This window comes from Lissotriton helveticus, chromosome 11 (genome assembly GCF_964261635.1).
Source record: "Lissotriton helveticus chromosome 11, aLisHel1.1, whole genome shotgun sequence".
NCBI lineage: Eukaryota > Metazoa > Chordata > Amphibia > Caudata > Salamandridae > Lissotriton > Lissotriton helveticus.
The window spans coordinates 144,946,645-144,964,937 of NC_136072.1; the positions used below are offsets into that span (position 1 = coordinate 144,946,645).

The 18,293-nt window shown below is 42.7% G+C and overlaps 1 protein-coding gene across 5 annotated transcripts in view; it reads right to left on the reverse strand.

Annotated features, from left to right (window-relative positions):
- The window catches only part of BCHE (butyrylcholinesterase), a 281,504-nt gene that overhangs the window by 59,282 nt on the left and 203,929 nt on the right, over positions 1-18,293 (reverse strand). The window contains exons 4-5 of one of the 5 annotated variants that reach the window (XR_013602289.1): positions 15,620-16,283; positions 3,671-4,722 (exon numbers count right to left, since the gene is read on the reverse strand). The exons of 1 other annotated variant lie outside the window; for it this stretch is intronic. Coding sequence is in view for 1 of the 4 variants with exons in the window: in XM_078665707.1 (XP_078521833.1) it covers positions 4,670-4,722 (53 nt within the window). In the remaining 3 variants the exon portion in view is untranslated. Of the gene's footprint in view, positions 1-3,670; positions 4,723-15,612; positions 16,284-18,293 lie in introns of those variants that run through there. 3 more of the 5 variants (XR_013602287.1, XR_013602288.1, XM_078665707.1) reach the window with 3 other exon arrangements.

The window sequence follows — 18,293 nt, forward strand, 5'->3', positions numbered from 1 at the left end:
ATAACCTCCTTGAAATGCATAAATTGTTGTTGTCTCGTTAGATCTCCACAATACCGCCAACTTAATGGAATTAGAAATGTCCAGATGAAGATGTGTCTCAGCTGTATGAGGTGAATTGTTCTGGGAATGAATGGTTGCCAGAAAACCTATGTAATGCTTAGTCGCATTTATAAAAGTCGGCTAATTAAGCTGTTCATGGTATTTTACCTTGCAAAATTAAAATAAAGGGCCTAATTTAGAGTTTGGCAGATGGATTGCTTCCTCACAAATGTATTTACTTATTTGAAAGGTTTTATATAGCGCTGGCTAGAAAAGGGGGTATCAGAGCGCTTTACATGAACATAGGCAAATGGAGAAAAACAGTTGAACAGGATACCCACTGAAGCAAGCGAATACATGACATTATAAAAATAAGCGAGGTGAGGAATTAGGGTAAAAATGTGCTATTTCAAACAATGTATAGGAAAAGAAACATAAACATAATATACATGGGGGTATAAGTCAGTGTCTGATATCCAGTCCACTGTAATATAAGTGCAATATATCCAATGGCACTTGTAATATGGTGGACAGGATGTCTGTCACATTCGTGTCTCAGCAATTAATCAGCCAAACTCTAAATTAGTCCCTAAGTCTCCCAAAAAATATCTAGCTAACACACTGATTTGGAATCAACATGCTTGACTATAGTTAAATAGTTTGCAACTGAAATATGAGCTTGAGTTGCTCTGGTTAAAGCTGCACTGCAGCGCGGGGACACACTAGCCTAGTGTATCCAGTCGCTCTATAAATTCAGTTATTATTATTATAAAGAGCTTGGTGGATGGCCTTGCTGCATTTATGGATTTACTACCAGGCTGTTTTAATGGGCACCATGGGATGAATTACAATGTCGGGTGGACCACAACCGACCGACTCTGGTTATGGTCCGCCTGACATCTGCCCATGCAGGTCACCTGCTGCATTATGATATGGTGGGCCGAGGCATTAGTTGGAATGACCGTACGCTGCACTTCCAATGGGCTCAAGCAGCTCAAAGAAACATCGGAATGACACATAATCCCATAATGATAGCAGAGCCAGCCTCAGTTCCGCCATCCGGATCATGATGTCACTTTCTGACAGTGTTTCTATGTAGGCCTTTCTGACATGGAAATGGCTGTTGGAAAGTGACTTTTGAGGCCGCTAGCAGAGCCCCTCTCCCTCAGCGACCTCTGCTATGGGGCATGAGAGTCACCTATTGTGCCCCCCCAAACAACCCTGCACCGTGTGGCCGGCACCATGCGATGCCTGCCACACGGAGCAGGGATGTTGCAAAACCTACATTTTTCAATGGCAGCTTATGCTGCAGTCCTCTCCGCCCACTGCACAAGCTGCATTTGCAAAATGGATGGATCTATGGTCGGTCGGTTCCAATCCGCAACGTTTCCCCAAGACATCGTAATGAGCCCTTAAATTGTGATTGAATAACACCTCAATTATCCCTTCTATGCAATGATTTAGGAGTCAGATATGTATCCACCTTTATTTCTCGAAAGATTTCAATTATCAAAAGATGTAAACTGCCTCTTTATGTACAATAAAAAACCAAAGGAAATGATGGACGGAGCGTTGACAATACAAGCACTCACCCCCAGTCAACTGATCCGGGTTTAATCCATCACCGTTCTTTAGCCCACTCTGCCACCCCAGTTCAGACAAGGCCATATGCAAATCAGTCTGACCCTGTGCCTCATGGGAACAGTCCAGCCCGAACTGCCACGCCATGCCTTCCCTGGACCGGAAACAAGCTACAGAGGACTGGTTTCTGGCATTTCAGCCGTCTTCAGCCCGGCTTGCTTGAATACAGCGGCAAAGTGAGCAAGGGACTCACGTCTGAGCATACCCTGCGAACTTATGGCGAACCAAGAAAAACCAAAGGAAATGATGGACGGAGCGTTGACAATACAAGCACTCACCCCCAGTCAACTGATCTGGGTTTAATCCATCACCGTTCTTTAGCCCACTCTGCCACCCCAGTTCAGACATGGCCATATGCAAATCAGTCTGACCCTGAGCCTCATGGGAACAGTCCAGCCCGAACTGCCAAGCCATGCCTTCCCTGGACCGGAAACAAGCTACCGAGGACCGGTTTCTGGCATTTCAGCCGTCTTCAGCTACTCGAACACTGGCAAAATAAAGTTGACAAGCTGCACCTTCTGGCACACTGCATGGTGCTGTTCACGCTAATTTTCAGTGAGTAATGATCTCCTGGACCTAAACCACAATGGGACGTGCCTATTTCCGCTTGTTCATGGAATTCCACGGAATCTTATAACTCTGTGGAATTATGTGGAGTGAAACTCCACAAGTTCTACCCAGGCCTACTAAAATGTAAAACTAATACTTAGTGACACAAAATAAATTTGATCTATTGACTGAGGCCCTGATTACAATTTGCAGGGGTATGGCGGTGGCAGTCCAGCCACCTCCGCACCGATGGTCCAGCCACCCCATTATGAGTTGGGAAGTTGGACTGCTCTGGGACTGCTGACGCTGCCAGGGAACCTCCATTCCGTGGTAGTGTTGCCGGGGTCAGATGCCACAATATATTTGGCGCCACTGCCATGGTCTTGCCAAGCATATTGCGAGTTTCCTCTCTGCCAGTGGTGTCATGGAGGTTCTTACTCCATATACACTGTGCCCCACTCTGTGCATGCACACCAGTTCCTGCATGGCATGGTCTTTTGTGTCCATGCGGTGCAGGCACCTTGTTGTGTGGTCCATTGCAGTTCCATTTTCAAAGGCACCACCGACTTTAAAAGAGGTACTGCCACACTGCCCGACCACCTTTAAGTTGTAATTTGGCAGGTGGGCGACAGTGGCTGTTTGCAGTGTAGGGGCACAGCAGCACGTGCCTCCCTCCCGCACACAACCAAAAGTCATATTGGGCCCTGATTGTTTGCAGATAAAATTAATTCCTACTTAGGTTCAACAGTAGACTTTGCTATGAACAACCGCCTCTAAACCTTAGTCTTGCTTCTTTCATATGGTTGAATCATTTTCACTGGTGTACATGCTCTGCTTGAAATAAGAAACCCCATGTACTCTTTGGGCTGTTCTCTGTTTGGTTATATTGGGACTGTCAGTCATTAGCCCACTATGCAAAATACCTGTATCAATGGATGTTCACATGAGAGGTCTTGCTTTGTTTCTTGAATTGGAGTAAGAGAACAGTGGTACATGCAAAAGATGGAGGATGTTGTGGGAGCAGGTAACAGAATAGGAGCTTTGCTTAAGATAGCTTTATGCACGGTTGAGCAGAAGCTATGGTTGGCCTTAGAACAATGTTCCTGAGAGAAAAAGAGTAGGAAATTGGTTTAGGATTTAACAAAAAGACTGTTTACGAAAAGCAAGCATTTGACCAAGGACATGGGGACATGTAGTCTTTACCAATACTTGGTCAGTATGGTGACACAACCTTAATGTACAATAGATACTTAAATATGGAAATGATCTGTTGGTTTCATGTTGTTATAAACTGCCTTACTCAACATCCACCAATGATGATCAATATAACAAGTGATCGGTGTGCGCATAGTGCCAGTTTCAATAATACTTGTTTCACAAAATATCAGCACAGGACTGCAGCTGATTTGCTATGCAATGATCACATGTATTCCATAGAGAGTATAGAAGAATGTATTTATTAATCTCATCAAGAGCGTCACTGATCATTGTTAGCAGATGCCTCAAATGATCATTGTTGTTTCATGAAATGCTACACGCTGATACCAGAAGTCTTCTGAAATTACTGAGAAGTAGAAGACTGTGCTTTCTTTAACACTAAACAAAGTCCAACTGAATCTACCCTCTCCCCAACACACTCCATCCACACCATCTATTACAGATCAATTTTCTGTATAAACACTACGCAAAGGCCAACCCAGTTCCTCACCTTTCTCACCCACACATCCTGAAACAGACCCACCACCGTGGAGAAGTGTGGCTCACTGGTTAGAGGAGGCAGACCTGGAAGCAGAGGTCAGCCCGGGACCAGGGTTCAATTCCTGGCTCGGCGGGGTCTTGAGTCCTAAAATGTCCATGGACTCGACAATTCTCGCTCCGGTGCCTACTCGATTCACGGGTTCACACTCTGCGACTCTGGGCAATAGCTTGCTTAATCTCCACAACGGCCCCTCGCGGCGGGATGCCTGGCTTTCACCTTGCGGATACCCTGCCGGGGTTATCTCACAGGGGAATACCAGGACGGGGCCCTAAGCAAGCGCTTAGAAACCGCTTGGTGATTTGCGCTATATAAATTCCTGTACATTTACATTTACATGCTAGTATGAATACTCCTCTATTCAATCCAGACTTTTTTAAAGTTCTTGCAATGACATCCTATGGTCCTCCTATCCCCTTCTCAGAGTCTTTATGCCCTTGATGACATTGAAGAAGGTCTCTGCTGTGGTAGGGGAAGGAGAGTTACTGGCTGCTGGGGCACTGCGGTTGGTGCAACTCCACTACCGATAGTGACTGTGGTATTTTGCAGCTGGTTCGGAGGTTCAAGATCCTACTGCTTCCTCCTCTTCTTCCAACACCACCAGTGGGCATAAGGCAGGCAAATGCCTAAATTTTGATTTGTTGCAGCCTAGTGGGTAACTCCCACCAGGAATTTTGCTGTGGTTCAGCCGCCTAAAGCTCGAGGGGTTGGTCTCCAAGCAGGAGCATAATGTTGTTCTAAAAAAGAAGAAAAAGTCATGAATTGTAGCAACTGCAAGACCCTGTCATACAATGATGCTGAATGTCTAAGTCACTTTTGTGATTCTGCATCACGATTTTATTTTTTACCCCATAATTATTTTAATACTTTTTGCTTATATGGAAGGAGGTTTTCTAAATAAAATAAAGATTCTTATCCATGTGTTCTTTTGAAAAAGTGATCAAACTGCAAAGTTATACTGTTACAGACAAAGTGGCACATTAAATATGTAGCAAAATTTACTGTATTTTTAATGCAAAACAATTTAGCTCGTGGGGTTGGTCTCCAAGCAGGAGCATAATGTTGTTCTAAAAAAGAAGAAAAAGTCATGAATTGTAGCAACTGCAAGACCCTGTCATACAATGATGCTGAATGTCTAAGTCACTTTTGTGATTCTGCATCACTATTTTATTTTTTACCCCATAATTATTTGAATACTTTTTGCTTATATGGAAGGAGGTTTTCTAAATAAAATAAAGATTCTTATCCATGTGTTCTTTTAAACAAGTGATCAAACTGCAAAGTTATACTGTTACAGACAAAGTGGCACATTAAATATGTAGCAAAATTTACTGTATTTTTAATGCAAAACAATTTAGCTCGTGGGGTTGGTCTCCAAGCAGGAGCATAATGTTGTTCTAAAAAAGAAGAAAAAGTCATGAATTGTAGCAACTGCAAGACCCTGTCATACAATGATGCTGAATGTCTAAGTCACTTTTGTGATTCTGCATCACTATTTTATTTTTTACCCCATAATTATTTGAATACTTTTTGCTTATATGGAAGGAGGTTTTCTAAATAAAATAAAGATTCTTATCCATGTGTTCTTTTAAAAAAGTGATCAAACTGCAAAGTTATACTGTTACAGACAAAGTGGCACATTAAATATGTAGCAAAATTTACTGTATTTTTAATGCAAAACAATTTAGCTAACAATTATGTATGGTTTTTAAACTCCTATTGTCAAATAATGCTGTTTAGAGTGGCTATGTTCTTCCCTTTCCCCCCAAAAAATTCGTAATCCACACCACACCCTGGTCTTAATTCCTTATCAGTACAACAAATATTGTTTCTGCATTAGGGAGCAAGTGGATTTTAAGTGATAAGTAAAGCAGACTTTGGGACAAGGCTTGGGCTAGGGTTAGGTTTGGCTATAGACAGGCTAGGTCAGGTGGGTAATGGACTGGTTTAAGGGATGGCATAAGTAGAAACTTAGGAAGAAGGGATGGAAGAAATGTTGTGCATTCCATGATAGGACATGAAATTTTAGGTATTAGTGGGCACTGGGTAGTGTAGCTCTTCTACCTAACACATTAAACGGCTGGTAGGCAGAGGTGCTTACCTTAAAAAGGGTGCACCCTTAGGGGCTAGCAACCATTGGTGCAGCCAGAAAATGCAATGACACCCTGGCCAAGAGCCCTGAGAGACCTCTTGAATCCTGATAATTGCTATAGATACCACTCCAATAGCAAGCAAAGGGGCTATTTCCCATTTTTCCCCTGGGCCCAAGACATTCTTGGTACGCTACGAGGGGCCAGAGAGCCAACCTCAAAAATAGCTACACTGAAATGAGGCTCTAAAGGTCAGAATGAGAAATCAGTCAGAATGCAACAGTTACGGCAGACCGGATTGGCAAAATTTGCAGGTGTGGCATCTACTGCAGTTGAAAGGTGCTCAGCAACAGGCAAAGAAAATTGAAGCCAGCCTACATCACTTGAGGAGCTGCGATGGGTCTATGGGTGCAGAGCATGTGACCAGGATAGGACCACACTTCCAAGAAAGTGACGGAGCTGGGTCTGCTGGCTCATGCATGAGACTGACACAGACCCTACGGGAACACTGGTGGCATCAGTAGACCATGGGTCATGCATTGGATAGCAGGCCTGGAGCAGGTGGTGGCTATGAAAACAAGTGGTGTTGCATCCAAAGGATCAGGTATGAAAGCAAGTAGGTGGATATATTGAACTACTGAGTAATAAAATAGCTGTAGGGATGTATACCTAAAAATGTGGTCAGTTACAGAACTGTAGACCAGCCTACCTGCCGCAGAAAACTACAGCAGCCATACCACTTAGGTTCTGGGGAATTTGCTGGGTGAGCCCCTGTTTAGAAACTAGCTGTGGTCACATGGTCAAAATATAAAGTGACTAGCCACAGGCCTGAGGAACTGCTTGTGCATCAGACCTTGCATATTACTATGGAATAACAAAGGAAGAGGCATGCTGCCCATTGACCGAGAGAACATTGTGTTATTTGGTGGCTATAAACGGCATGTTGATATCATTTGGGGAACAATATGAGGTCTTGAAGTTCAAATGTTGGAAGGAAGTAATATATGAACTGCATCTATCAGGTGACTTACTGAGAACCCCTGAATAAATTAAATGGGTGGATGCATGATCCGTAGATTACTAAGCCCCTGGCAACTTGTACATAAGACTCTGAGGCAATACAATGTGCGACTGACAGGTAACATATAACTTTCTAACAATCAACAATGCACGTCAATGATATTATGACTTGCCTTACTCCCCACCTTATCTAACATTCCTACTTCTGACTTTGGCACAGTAATAGGAAATTCTAACCATAAGTGACCTGACTCACAAAAGATAAATGGCAGAAGGCAATATGCAAATGGAAATAAATGACACTCCAAATGATGGAGTGCAGGTAGATTGCCAAGGTGTAAACATGTGACTGAAGGTGAAGCAGAAATTTTTATATCATTAGACAACAATATGAAGTCAATATTATATCCAAAATGGATATTAAGGTGAATTCCACAAACAGTGCTAATCTGGAAACATATGTTGAGAACTTGATTACACCCATGATAGGATCACTCCCTGCTCCACAATCCTCGTCAGGTGCACCTGCATACCCAAATATAATAGCCTGACTCCTAAATTACAGTGACAAAGATACAGAGCCTCGACAAGCAAGGTAGAAGAAGAAGGTAACAGATGATGGTACCTCTATTTCCATATTCCTAGAGTTTACACTTACTGTACTAGAAACACAACAAGTACACCTTCCACTTAAGAAAAAACTATGACAAACTGTCACAAAGCATTCCATGCTATATGGCACCAGATTGTGACTTTCTTTGCAGCAGACAGAACATATCTCCTCCGGCCCCAGGCAGCCATGACATTTCTGAAGAAGGAGGGGCTATTAAACTTGAGTGTTTTTTAAATACTGGAGTGGCCTCTGATCGGATGGATGACAGTGATGCGGAACAACAAGAAACTAGGGGCCCATCAATACAGGATGTATTTCTGATGCAACTGATCGATGTACCTGGTTTACTCCCTTTAAGCATATATACCCCTTACAGGAGAGTATGAATTTTATAAATAGGGGCACAGTCAGCCCTTAGGGAAGGATGGATTATTAGTATTCATAGCAGGCTATGTAATGATAAATGGGGGTTTACTCCCTCAATGATTAATATTATACCCCAAAAAGCAATAGGCACAGGAGTGTTAGTTGAGAGCGACAAGGACCCACCTCAAATTATACCCGCAATCCTTGTCAGGGTGAACTAAAAAAGCCACTAAATAAACTGTTGCTTAACCCTCTGGTAGCTTGGCACAAAGAAGTAAGCTTGATTAAGAGGCAGTGTGCAAAGTATTTATGAAGCACTTAAACAGTAATAAAGTGAAAATACCACACACAAAAAATACCAAATCAATTTAGGAAAATAAAGAATATATTAATAAATAAGATTACACTAAAATGACAAAAATTCCATAAGTAGAGGTGCAGATGCAAATCTTTACATTTTAAACTAAATATAGTGCCAAAAAGAACAACGTTCCTAATGTGGTTTATCTGGTCATGCTAACTGGATCAAAGTCTAAAGTTAAGGCTGGCCAAAATGGAGCATGGGTCAGATACAGGGGCCAGCTTTATTCCACTGGAAAGTTTAACTTCTGACCTAGAAAGTGTTATGGAGAAAAAGTGATCATCAACAGACTCTGGGAGGGACAAGAGCAAGCTGTGTCCAAGGGAGGCCTTGTCAATGGTGGGTTACAGAACAGCAGAGTCCCAGTGCAGTCAATAATGAAGAAACAAAGCTCTAAATGGGCAAAGTCCCAGTACTGAGCCTGGGAAAGACTTGACATCAATCAGATACTGTTCTGCACAGGTCCAGATGAAGCCTAATATGCTGGACTTAAAAAAGCTTTGGAAGTCTGATCTCTTTCAGCATGGCAAGCCAGTAAGCTGAGGCTTACTTGTGATTCAATGTTGATGGCTGGAGCTTTTAAAGTAATCCCAGTTTCCATTTGTTCTCCAGGTAGAATGTTTGCAAAGAGTTTCTAAGTGCCACAACATTCAATTTTACAGGCAGGAGGAGTACACTTTGACACCAGCCAATGGACTCGGACCTTGGGGGAACTACTTGGGAGTTGGGGCTAGGTCCAACAGAGGTCAGCATAAGGGTCCAAGTAAATAAATTTGCCAATAATGGGGTATGCCAATTCTAACAAGTTTAGAGAGGATAGCAGTAACACGTTACCACTGGTTAGCAAGAGTAAAGTGTGCAGAGTCCTATTGTTAGCCAAAATAATTTGAGCACCAGAAGGCAAAACCAGGAGGAATACATTGCAAAAGATGGCTGTTAGAAATGGGATCTCTAATTGGCAGAGGTATAAACCCTGTCCATGTAGGTACACCATTCTGGTCAGTGTAAGCTGGATACACACTAAAAGATAACCTGTGTTCACCCCCTGGTAGCTTGAGACCGAGCAGTCAAGCTTATCTAAAGAGACCGTATGTAAAGTATTTGTGCAACACACACACAAACACAGAGTAACACAACGTAAACACCACCAAAAACTCCACAAAGGGCTAGGAATATAGATTATATTTGTATGAGTAAAACAAGACCAAAATGACAAAAATCCAATAAGTAGAACCAGAGTTATGAATTTGTAAAGGTTATTTCAAAATATTCTACTTAGGGCCCGATTCCGATGCGGTTAGGAAAGCATTCCCACCTAGGGCCCGATTAGGATGCGGTAGGAAGGCCTCCTAACAGCATTTGCTCCTTCCGAATCGGATTGGGAGTGTGTCTTCCCGACTGAGGGCCAGATTACGATGTGGTTAGGAACATAGGCTCCCATAGAATCAATAGGAGTTTAACTAAATTGTATCTGGAAGCATCCGGATACATCATACTCGGTCGGTCGGACTCTCCCGTTCCAAGTCTGTCGGAAACCATTTCCAAACCGATTTGATTGTGAAGATTTCCTAACTGCATCAGAATCTGGCCCTTAGAGTCTTAAAGCACCAACCTGGGATATCTTGTTGCGCTGGACCGGGGTAAATATAAAGTTCAGGTAGACCACCATGGAGAAAAGGCTGGCTACAGGACCCACGCAGGTCCCACTGAAAAAGTACCTTGGATAGAGGAAGCTTTGACGTTGACGATTCGATGCAAGTAGCAGAGGAGGCAATGCGCCATCAATGAATCCTTGGATGCATCTGTTCCAATCCACGCAGTCAGCAAGGCTTTGTCGGCAAACCCCTTATCAATGCAGGTGATGTGCCATCGTTGAGCCACGCAGCCCATCTTGCTGAGCTGTGCAGTCCGTTGAAGCAATATCATCAAGCAGCAATTGCGTTGAAGGAGATGCACCAATTCCGATCGGCGCGAAGTCATCAATGTGTGGATTCTGCTGGATTTGCACAGAAAAGTCACTTACAAAAGGCCCAGGACTGGATGGCACCACTTGGCAAGGCAGAACTCTCAGATGGCAGGGCCCAGATGCTGTTGCAGGGTTTTAGGAAGATGGCCCTGAGACTTCAGAACAGGGGGCAAGCCAGCAGGCACTTGGAGGCAATCTGGGTTCAAGTGAGATGAGTCCAGTCCTTTTCCTCAGCAGGGCTGAGGGTAGCAGGCAGCAGGGCGGCACAGCAGAGTAGAGCAGAAGAGCAGTTCATCCAGAGCTACAGTCCAGCAGAGTGGCAGTCCTTGTAGCAGCACAGCAGTTCTTCACAAGTCCACCAGTAGGCCCAGTACTTTGGTGGGGCCAGAGACCCAGAACCTATGACCACCTGTGTCTTTTAAGGGAGATGACTTCCCAGAAGGGTCTTTGAGATGCACAGATGTCCGTTCTTCCCAGCCCTGGCTCCAGACTATCAGTAGAGGGGTAATCAGCACTTTGTGTAAGGACAGGTCACTGCCTAGTCAGGTGTGTGAGCTCCTCCCTCCCTTCCAGCCCAGAAAGAACCCTCAGAATGCAGATGAATACTCAGACAACCCTAACATTGTGTTTGTGGCTGTCTAGAGGGAATGCATAAAGTGTAAATTGTAGCTGTCACTCACCCCATTCATGTATTGGACACAGGCTGCTGGCAGACTGAGGTGTAAGAGCAGAGAAATATCTACTTTCTAAAAGTGGCATTTCTAAAATAGTAATCGAAAATCCAATGTTACCAGTAAAGAGGATTTATCACTACCATTCCAAGGATATAAACCATGAAAGAGCTACTCCTTCCTAAACAGGAATTACACCTTAAAAGTGCATTATGAAATTCCCAATATAAACCTATTAGATGAGTAGGCTTCACTGTAGTGAAATGTGGGTATTTGTCACTACTAGGGCATGCAAAACCTAAAAGTGCATGTCCTACCTTTTACTTACATAGCATCCTGCCCTATGAGCTCCCTAGGCCTACCTTAGGGGTGACATATATGAAATAAAAGGAGAGTTCAATACTTGGGAAAGAGTATTAAATCCCAATTTGATGTGGCAGTAAACTGCATACACAGGCCCTGCAGTGGCAGATGTGAAGTCATTTTGAAAAGCTACTTTTGTGGGTGGCATAATCAATGCTGCAGGCCCACTATTACCAAAGAACGTACAGGTATAGCACTTTATAAGAGACTTACAAGTAAATGAAATAGGTCAATTGGGTACGAGTCAATGTTACCATGTTTAAAGCAGAGAGAGCCCATGTATTTTAGCACTGGTTAGCAGTGGTAAAGTGCTCAGAGTCCTAAAGCTAACAAAAAGACGGTCAGAAAAAGAGGAAGGCAAAAAGGTTTGGGGTTACCATTCAGAGAGGGCCATTTGCAACAATAGTCATTCCCAGCAGCAATGTACACCAAACTCCTAGATACAACAGGCCTCCCACATATCATAATTCCTTTCAAACACCTCCCCCTTCTGGATAAGGAGGGTTGTTCATTTCGAAGTAGACCACACAGAGAAATACCTAAGTGTGTCCTTGTAGCTGTGAACATATTTTTCATTTGAATTCCATTTGTTGTGTGCAATACTAGGAAGGTAAACAAGCATGCTCTGGTATAATTGATATGCCAGTGTGACAATCTGGTGGATTTAAGACCGGGCTATTTTTTAAATGTGTTAATATGGCCATACTAATTACACATAGAACTACTATTCAGTTCGTACAGTCTAATGAAGGCCTTACATGGCACGGCAACTATACAATTGGGGGCATTTTTATATTGATTGATTAAAGTAGGTAATATTTCTCTACATCTCATATTCTGCAATGTCTAAGGGCTTAAAACACCCAGTTAGATACAGCTGGTGCCGGTGTATCTTGACGTTTGTGGTGTAGGCATCACACTAATGCAAGGTACACATCTATCCCTCATAGCTAAGAATTTCTTAGCCAGGACATGGGCAGCACATCATTTTATCTCATTTTCTCTCCTAATCTATTCCAGAGGAGTGACCATACTGATAAAAAAGGCACCCCATTCCATTCAAACTGAGTACAGATGGTAATAGTGAACACTTATGGACAAAATGTTAATGACCCAGATTTTTTAGAACAACCTGAAGCACAATAATGTAGTTTTTACTTCGAGTGCTGCTTTGGAGGAGGGAAATTTCAACACCACACTGAATGCTGCACTTGACCAACCACATACTATAGTAAGGGGGGTATAAGGCAGCACATTCCATACTGAACAGACTATCAGGCTTCTAGGGATGTTACCACAAGACACACATTATTCAGGACTAATAAAAAATGCTAATGGATCGCGCTGAAGTCTTGGGTCTCGGAATGTCAAAAAGATGTCAAAGTCCATTTTCATGCAGACTGCAACCATACACCTTAAAATATGTGGTGTTCTGTAGGGAACTTAAAAATAACATATTAAAATATTTTAAGAATAATGAGGTCTCCGTGGAGAGTATGAGTACCATATGGGAAGCCTTTAAATAGTTCTAGGAGGCAAATGCATAGCAAAACAAAATGATGTTCTAACAATATTCATGTGCACAGATTAGGGCAAGAAATGTAGAATGTGGGGTTACAATGCAAAGCAATCAGATCTTTGACACACCAGCCACAATCCAATTCGAGGTAATGGAACGCAACAAAATAGCTGGGAGGAAAAACAAAACATCTTGGAAGGCTGGAGCTGCCCACAACTTTATTGGGGATGAGTGACCCAGTAGGATACTTGCCCTCTTGATCAAGCAGCCATGGGCCTCCAATAACAGTGTTACTACCGCTGCAAGAGGAAATTCCTATTGTTATGACACCTAGCTTGCATAGCCTAGGTAAACAATTGCCATTTAGAGTTCCTGGCACAGCCCATCTCTGTAGAAGAGATATACATGGTTTTAAAATGTCCTCCCAATGGAAAGGTCAACTGGAGTGGAGCTTTATGTACCTCATACTCAAACACAGGGGTTTACCATGGGCATTCACTGACTGGATAAAATTACAATACACTGATCATACAGCTAGAGTCAGGATCTATTGCACAAGTATCACATCTCCATTAACAATAGCACAGGGTACAAGGTAAGGATGAACTCTTACTCTGAATCTCTTTGCCATTGCATTACAACCACTGGCATTTAAATTGCAAAAGCAGTATTCCAACCGTGCTCTCAACTTCACAAATCATGGCCTACTCATCTCACTACATGCTAATGATAGAGCAGTGCATTAAAAAAATTCTGGAGAATCCTTATTGCCCAACATAGGAGAAGACATAAAGGTTGGCATCCACTGAAGCATGACCATGAACTAGGAAAAATTGCCAATTTTCCTCTTCACTGCTATTACTAATGATGCTACATAGAATAGGCACGAACGTGGTGTACAGGCTTAGTCAAGAATCTCGACATATGAGTCAATTAGGATGTAGACAACATACTTAAACAGAATTCGGGAAGTGTGGTACAAACCCAAAGAAGCAAATTAAAGGCTGGACTGCGATGGTGAACTGAATAGCATTAATGAGAATTATTGTGCTTCTCAAGTTCTTATGTTTATTCACAAGATATTAATACCATTGAGCAGTCACTACATCAACATGCTCTGGTTAGTGCTAATAGAGCTTGCATGAGCAGGCCCACAATCCCGATTCAGGTGGGAAGTACTTAACCTCCCATTTGAGTAAGGAGGTTTCAGAGCACTGGATCTTAAACTCTACTATCTTTGTGGCCATGTATAAAATACTATATACTGGTACTATCCACCTGCATATCTGAGTCACTATGCGGTTGAGAAGGGCGTACAACAACCAACCTCACTACAAATTATGTCCCAGCAACCTGTAGAGCGGAAGAGAGGAGAGCGTGCCACAATAACATGTAGTGTAATGGGAACAGCTATGAAGTAGAATAAATCAGATATACTCTTTTCACTTAAGCTACCTCTGTTACACCAAGCTAAACGGTCTCTCACATGAAATGGAAAGTACTAACAGTATGTACCAAACTCCAATTGACATACATTGGAGATAGTTTCCTCGGAGTGGGGGGTAACTTAATCCAACTTGATAGCATAAATCGAAGGAAATGTTACACCTTCTGAGAATGTGACATATCCTACATTTCAATTAAAACCACCACAGTTAATACAATAACATTATCACTCATTTTCTCATCTACAAAATGCCTTATTACATGCCAGAACAAATCAATACAATCAAAGGGCTTTATAGCTTCACACTGCATGGGATATATGGAGCTCTGAACTGACTAGCCCATTGTTATGCAAAAAGAGGGGGCCTGCCATACAATAGTGGATTGAAGATCATCCATTTTGATTTACTCCATATAATTTTTCTCACACCAGCATAATCCAAGGGAGCCTTAGGGAGGATGCTGTCTGTCATAAATATAAAGCTGTCAACTGATTGTTTGCACTTAGCATGGATATGTCCACAGATTAAGGGATATTAGTCAGAAGCTACCTCACTGCTGAGATGGTTTGTTTCCCAATTTAGTCAGACTCACATACACATCTCTTGGGCCTGGTTAAACAAGTTCCCCTTGAACATCCTAAAGTTCATATCTCTGGTGCTTGTGAAATGACAAATCACACCATGCTGGGGTAGACACAATGAACTCACCAAGAAATTTGGGATGAAATATCCTTTATACTGAAATGAACAGTTAGAACAATATGCAGTACTTCTCCCTTGGATATCCCTCTCCAGAGACAGACCCTTTGAGGAATTATTTACTCACATAAACAAATGACTCATTTGGTACAAGTTCATGATGTTCATGTGCAAGAATGTACTTTATTGTAGCGACGCTGCTGAACAAACTAAAAAAACTGTAGTCCTCCCGGAACAAAGGCATAGAAGATCAGTGTCTGATATACTTTGAAGTCTATGTAATGAAGCAAAAACCGCCCTAAATGTGATCGGATAGGAACGTGTGCAGTGTACGCAGATGTAGCCAGGTATTATGTGTGTACTTGTTACTTGAGTTGTTACTGCTCTATTTTCGGTTAAATAAGTAAAACAAAGGTGCTTAATTTGAGAAAGATTAGAACAAAGCTTAGAGGCAAGGAAGGAGTATCTTAACAATTGCAACAGTTGTCATTAAGAAGAAAACTTAACTTACCACTCACCCCATCAGTCACTTGCTCGTCACATAGCCCTGACCGTGGTTCTTGAAGTCCTCATTGTCATCGTGGTCTTCCTCCTCCACCAAGTCAATCTGGGCAGGCTCGAGAAAAAAACAAAAGACACTTATTTAGAATGATCACCACCAACTACATTATTTGCATGTGCAAAAAAGATACCAAAAGAATTTGAAATTATTGATAACCAAAATATCAATTTGAAAAGGATTACCTCAACATTTTAAGTATCAAAGAGCCAAAGAATCGACACAACAAAAGTTATAAAAAAAGAGGAAAATAGCAAGGAAATGATCAAGAAAACAATGAATAAAAGAAGGAGAAGAAGGGATGAGAGAAGAGAAAACTAAATACGGGATGAGAAAAAAGATGCTGTCACTGTAAGAAAAGGGGAATGGAAAAGTAAACACAAGGATGTGTGGGTGGTTAACTTTACAAACACTAAAATAAGTAAAAGGGGAAGGTATTTAAAGCTAGGAAAAGCTAGGAAACTATATCTAAGTAAGACATGGAAATCCATCCTTTATAAAAATAGAGGTAAGATTAAATATTGTTACATTAAAGATTACACCTTCAGGCATGATGGAGGTGGTGGTTTTGTCCTTGCTTCCTTTGGTCCACTTGGCCATAGCCCTGGTCTTCTTTGGTTATTCTAAAAGGGGACAAGAAAAAAAGATACTGATTTTTCGTATCTACCAGAGTAAGCACATGAAAAATGGGTAAACACATCCACTGCTTCAGTAAATAACCACGCCCCCTCCAATAATTTCTACACCTATTAGAGTGAAATGCCTTACAATGAACTACAAATTAAATACCCCCTTCTCAACTCTAATAAATGTTCACAACTGTCACACTTCAGATTCCAGCAAATTAGCAAAGCTTACACATCAAAGTGGAGACTGTGTATTGACAGAAGAGTCAGTGCACTCTTTTTTCCCCAATTTCTTGCCCACCAATCTATGTATACCTGACTACCATTTAGTATTCTGCAACGCAAGGTGATCTGTGCCCCTCAACCACCAATATTGGGCAAGACTTGACTTCGACTCCTGATATTTCCCTGAAATACCTCAGAACTCGTGATATATATGTTGCAGCCAGCCAATTAAATAGCTCAAAATCACTGGACTTGTGGATTTGAGGGTCCTATGATATTTAAATGGTTGACGGTCAAATGTGCCACCTATTGAGTATTGATACAATATTGCATATATATATATATATATATGCATTCCTGTTTTTCTCCGTAGAGAAGTTTGCTCGTGCACTCCGGAATCGATTTTTCAACACAGGGATTACTCCCAAATCAGTGGTTTAGGTTTCTTTATTCATCACAGCTCAGCCAGCAGCAACTCTACGCGTTTCAGTCTTAACCAAGACCTTGCTCACGAGACTGACATGAAAAATGGATTCCGGAGTGCACGAGCAAACTTCTCTACGGAGAAAAACAGGAATGCAATTTTACGGCGGGGCTCTGCCGTGGCTCGTTTGCACCGTCTAAGAGCGCCCAAAACAACCTGATCTCGGGCCAAAGGAGAAAGGATATATATATATATACACACATATATACACACACACATACATATAAACACACTCACACAGATAGATGTAGATTATGAATACAAAAAGTAATATAACTTGCACTCACCTCCGATGAAACATCCCCTGTGAAGTATTAAAGATAAAATTACAAAAATGTTAAGCTTTATTTACATGTCAAGCAGGTCATCATCTCATCCCAGCAGTGCATGATAGGCCACTTAGGGGCTGATTCCGATCTCGGTCGGAAGGGCACTGAATCGGGTTCGGCATTAGTGGATCCAATTCGGAGGCTGAATTTCCGTCCAAATTGTACACGGGCCTGGACGTCAAAGTACGATGCAAACAAGAGCAAAATCTCTGTCTGAATTGTTTCTGGGACCAAACCCCTCCGTACGACTCGGTCACAAGCAAACCTTGGCGTGCAATGGAGACGTTTCACGACCGAGCTAGTATGATGCTCGATTCGGACAGCCGGATCGAGTCGGAGCGTCCGGCTTGCAATAGCTCCCGGAATTGGACTTCGGAGGTCCGTGTTGGACCCCCTGTTACCCACAGCCTTACGACTTGGACACAGGGGGAGACCCATGGGTCTCCCCAACACAGGCATGTGCAGTGCGGATGGCCCCGACGCGTACCCACTGTAGGGGGTGCACATGTCCGCAGCGTACCCATTCAGTCAATGGGAGCCCATGTACGCGTCGTATGACCGGCTCCCATTGACTTCTATGGGAGTCCGACCGAACCGAGTCCAACAGCATAGGGCCGCATCGTACCCGCTCGGTCAGACTGCAGGAGTCTGGATCGGTCGGAAAACTCCCCGGATCCGGCTCGGTCGGAGTGCCTTCTGACCCAGATCGGAATCGGCCCCATTCTAGGGTTGTGCAGCAGTGACTACAGTGTCGCAATCCCAGCATTGTGCACTCTTGTCAAAACTGTAACCCTTGCCATGTCTCCCGTCTGCTGCCAACATTAGGGGAAAGTGGCATTGCAAGTAATACTCAAGTGCTGTGTCTTCCTCCCCATCATAAATATTGCAGAGTGTCACACCTGGGTAGCCCCAACTGGAATGGGTCTGCCTTATAATGACTGGAGCATGCTTGGTAAAAAAAAAGAGAAA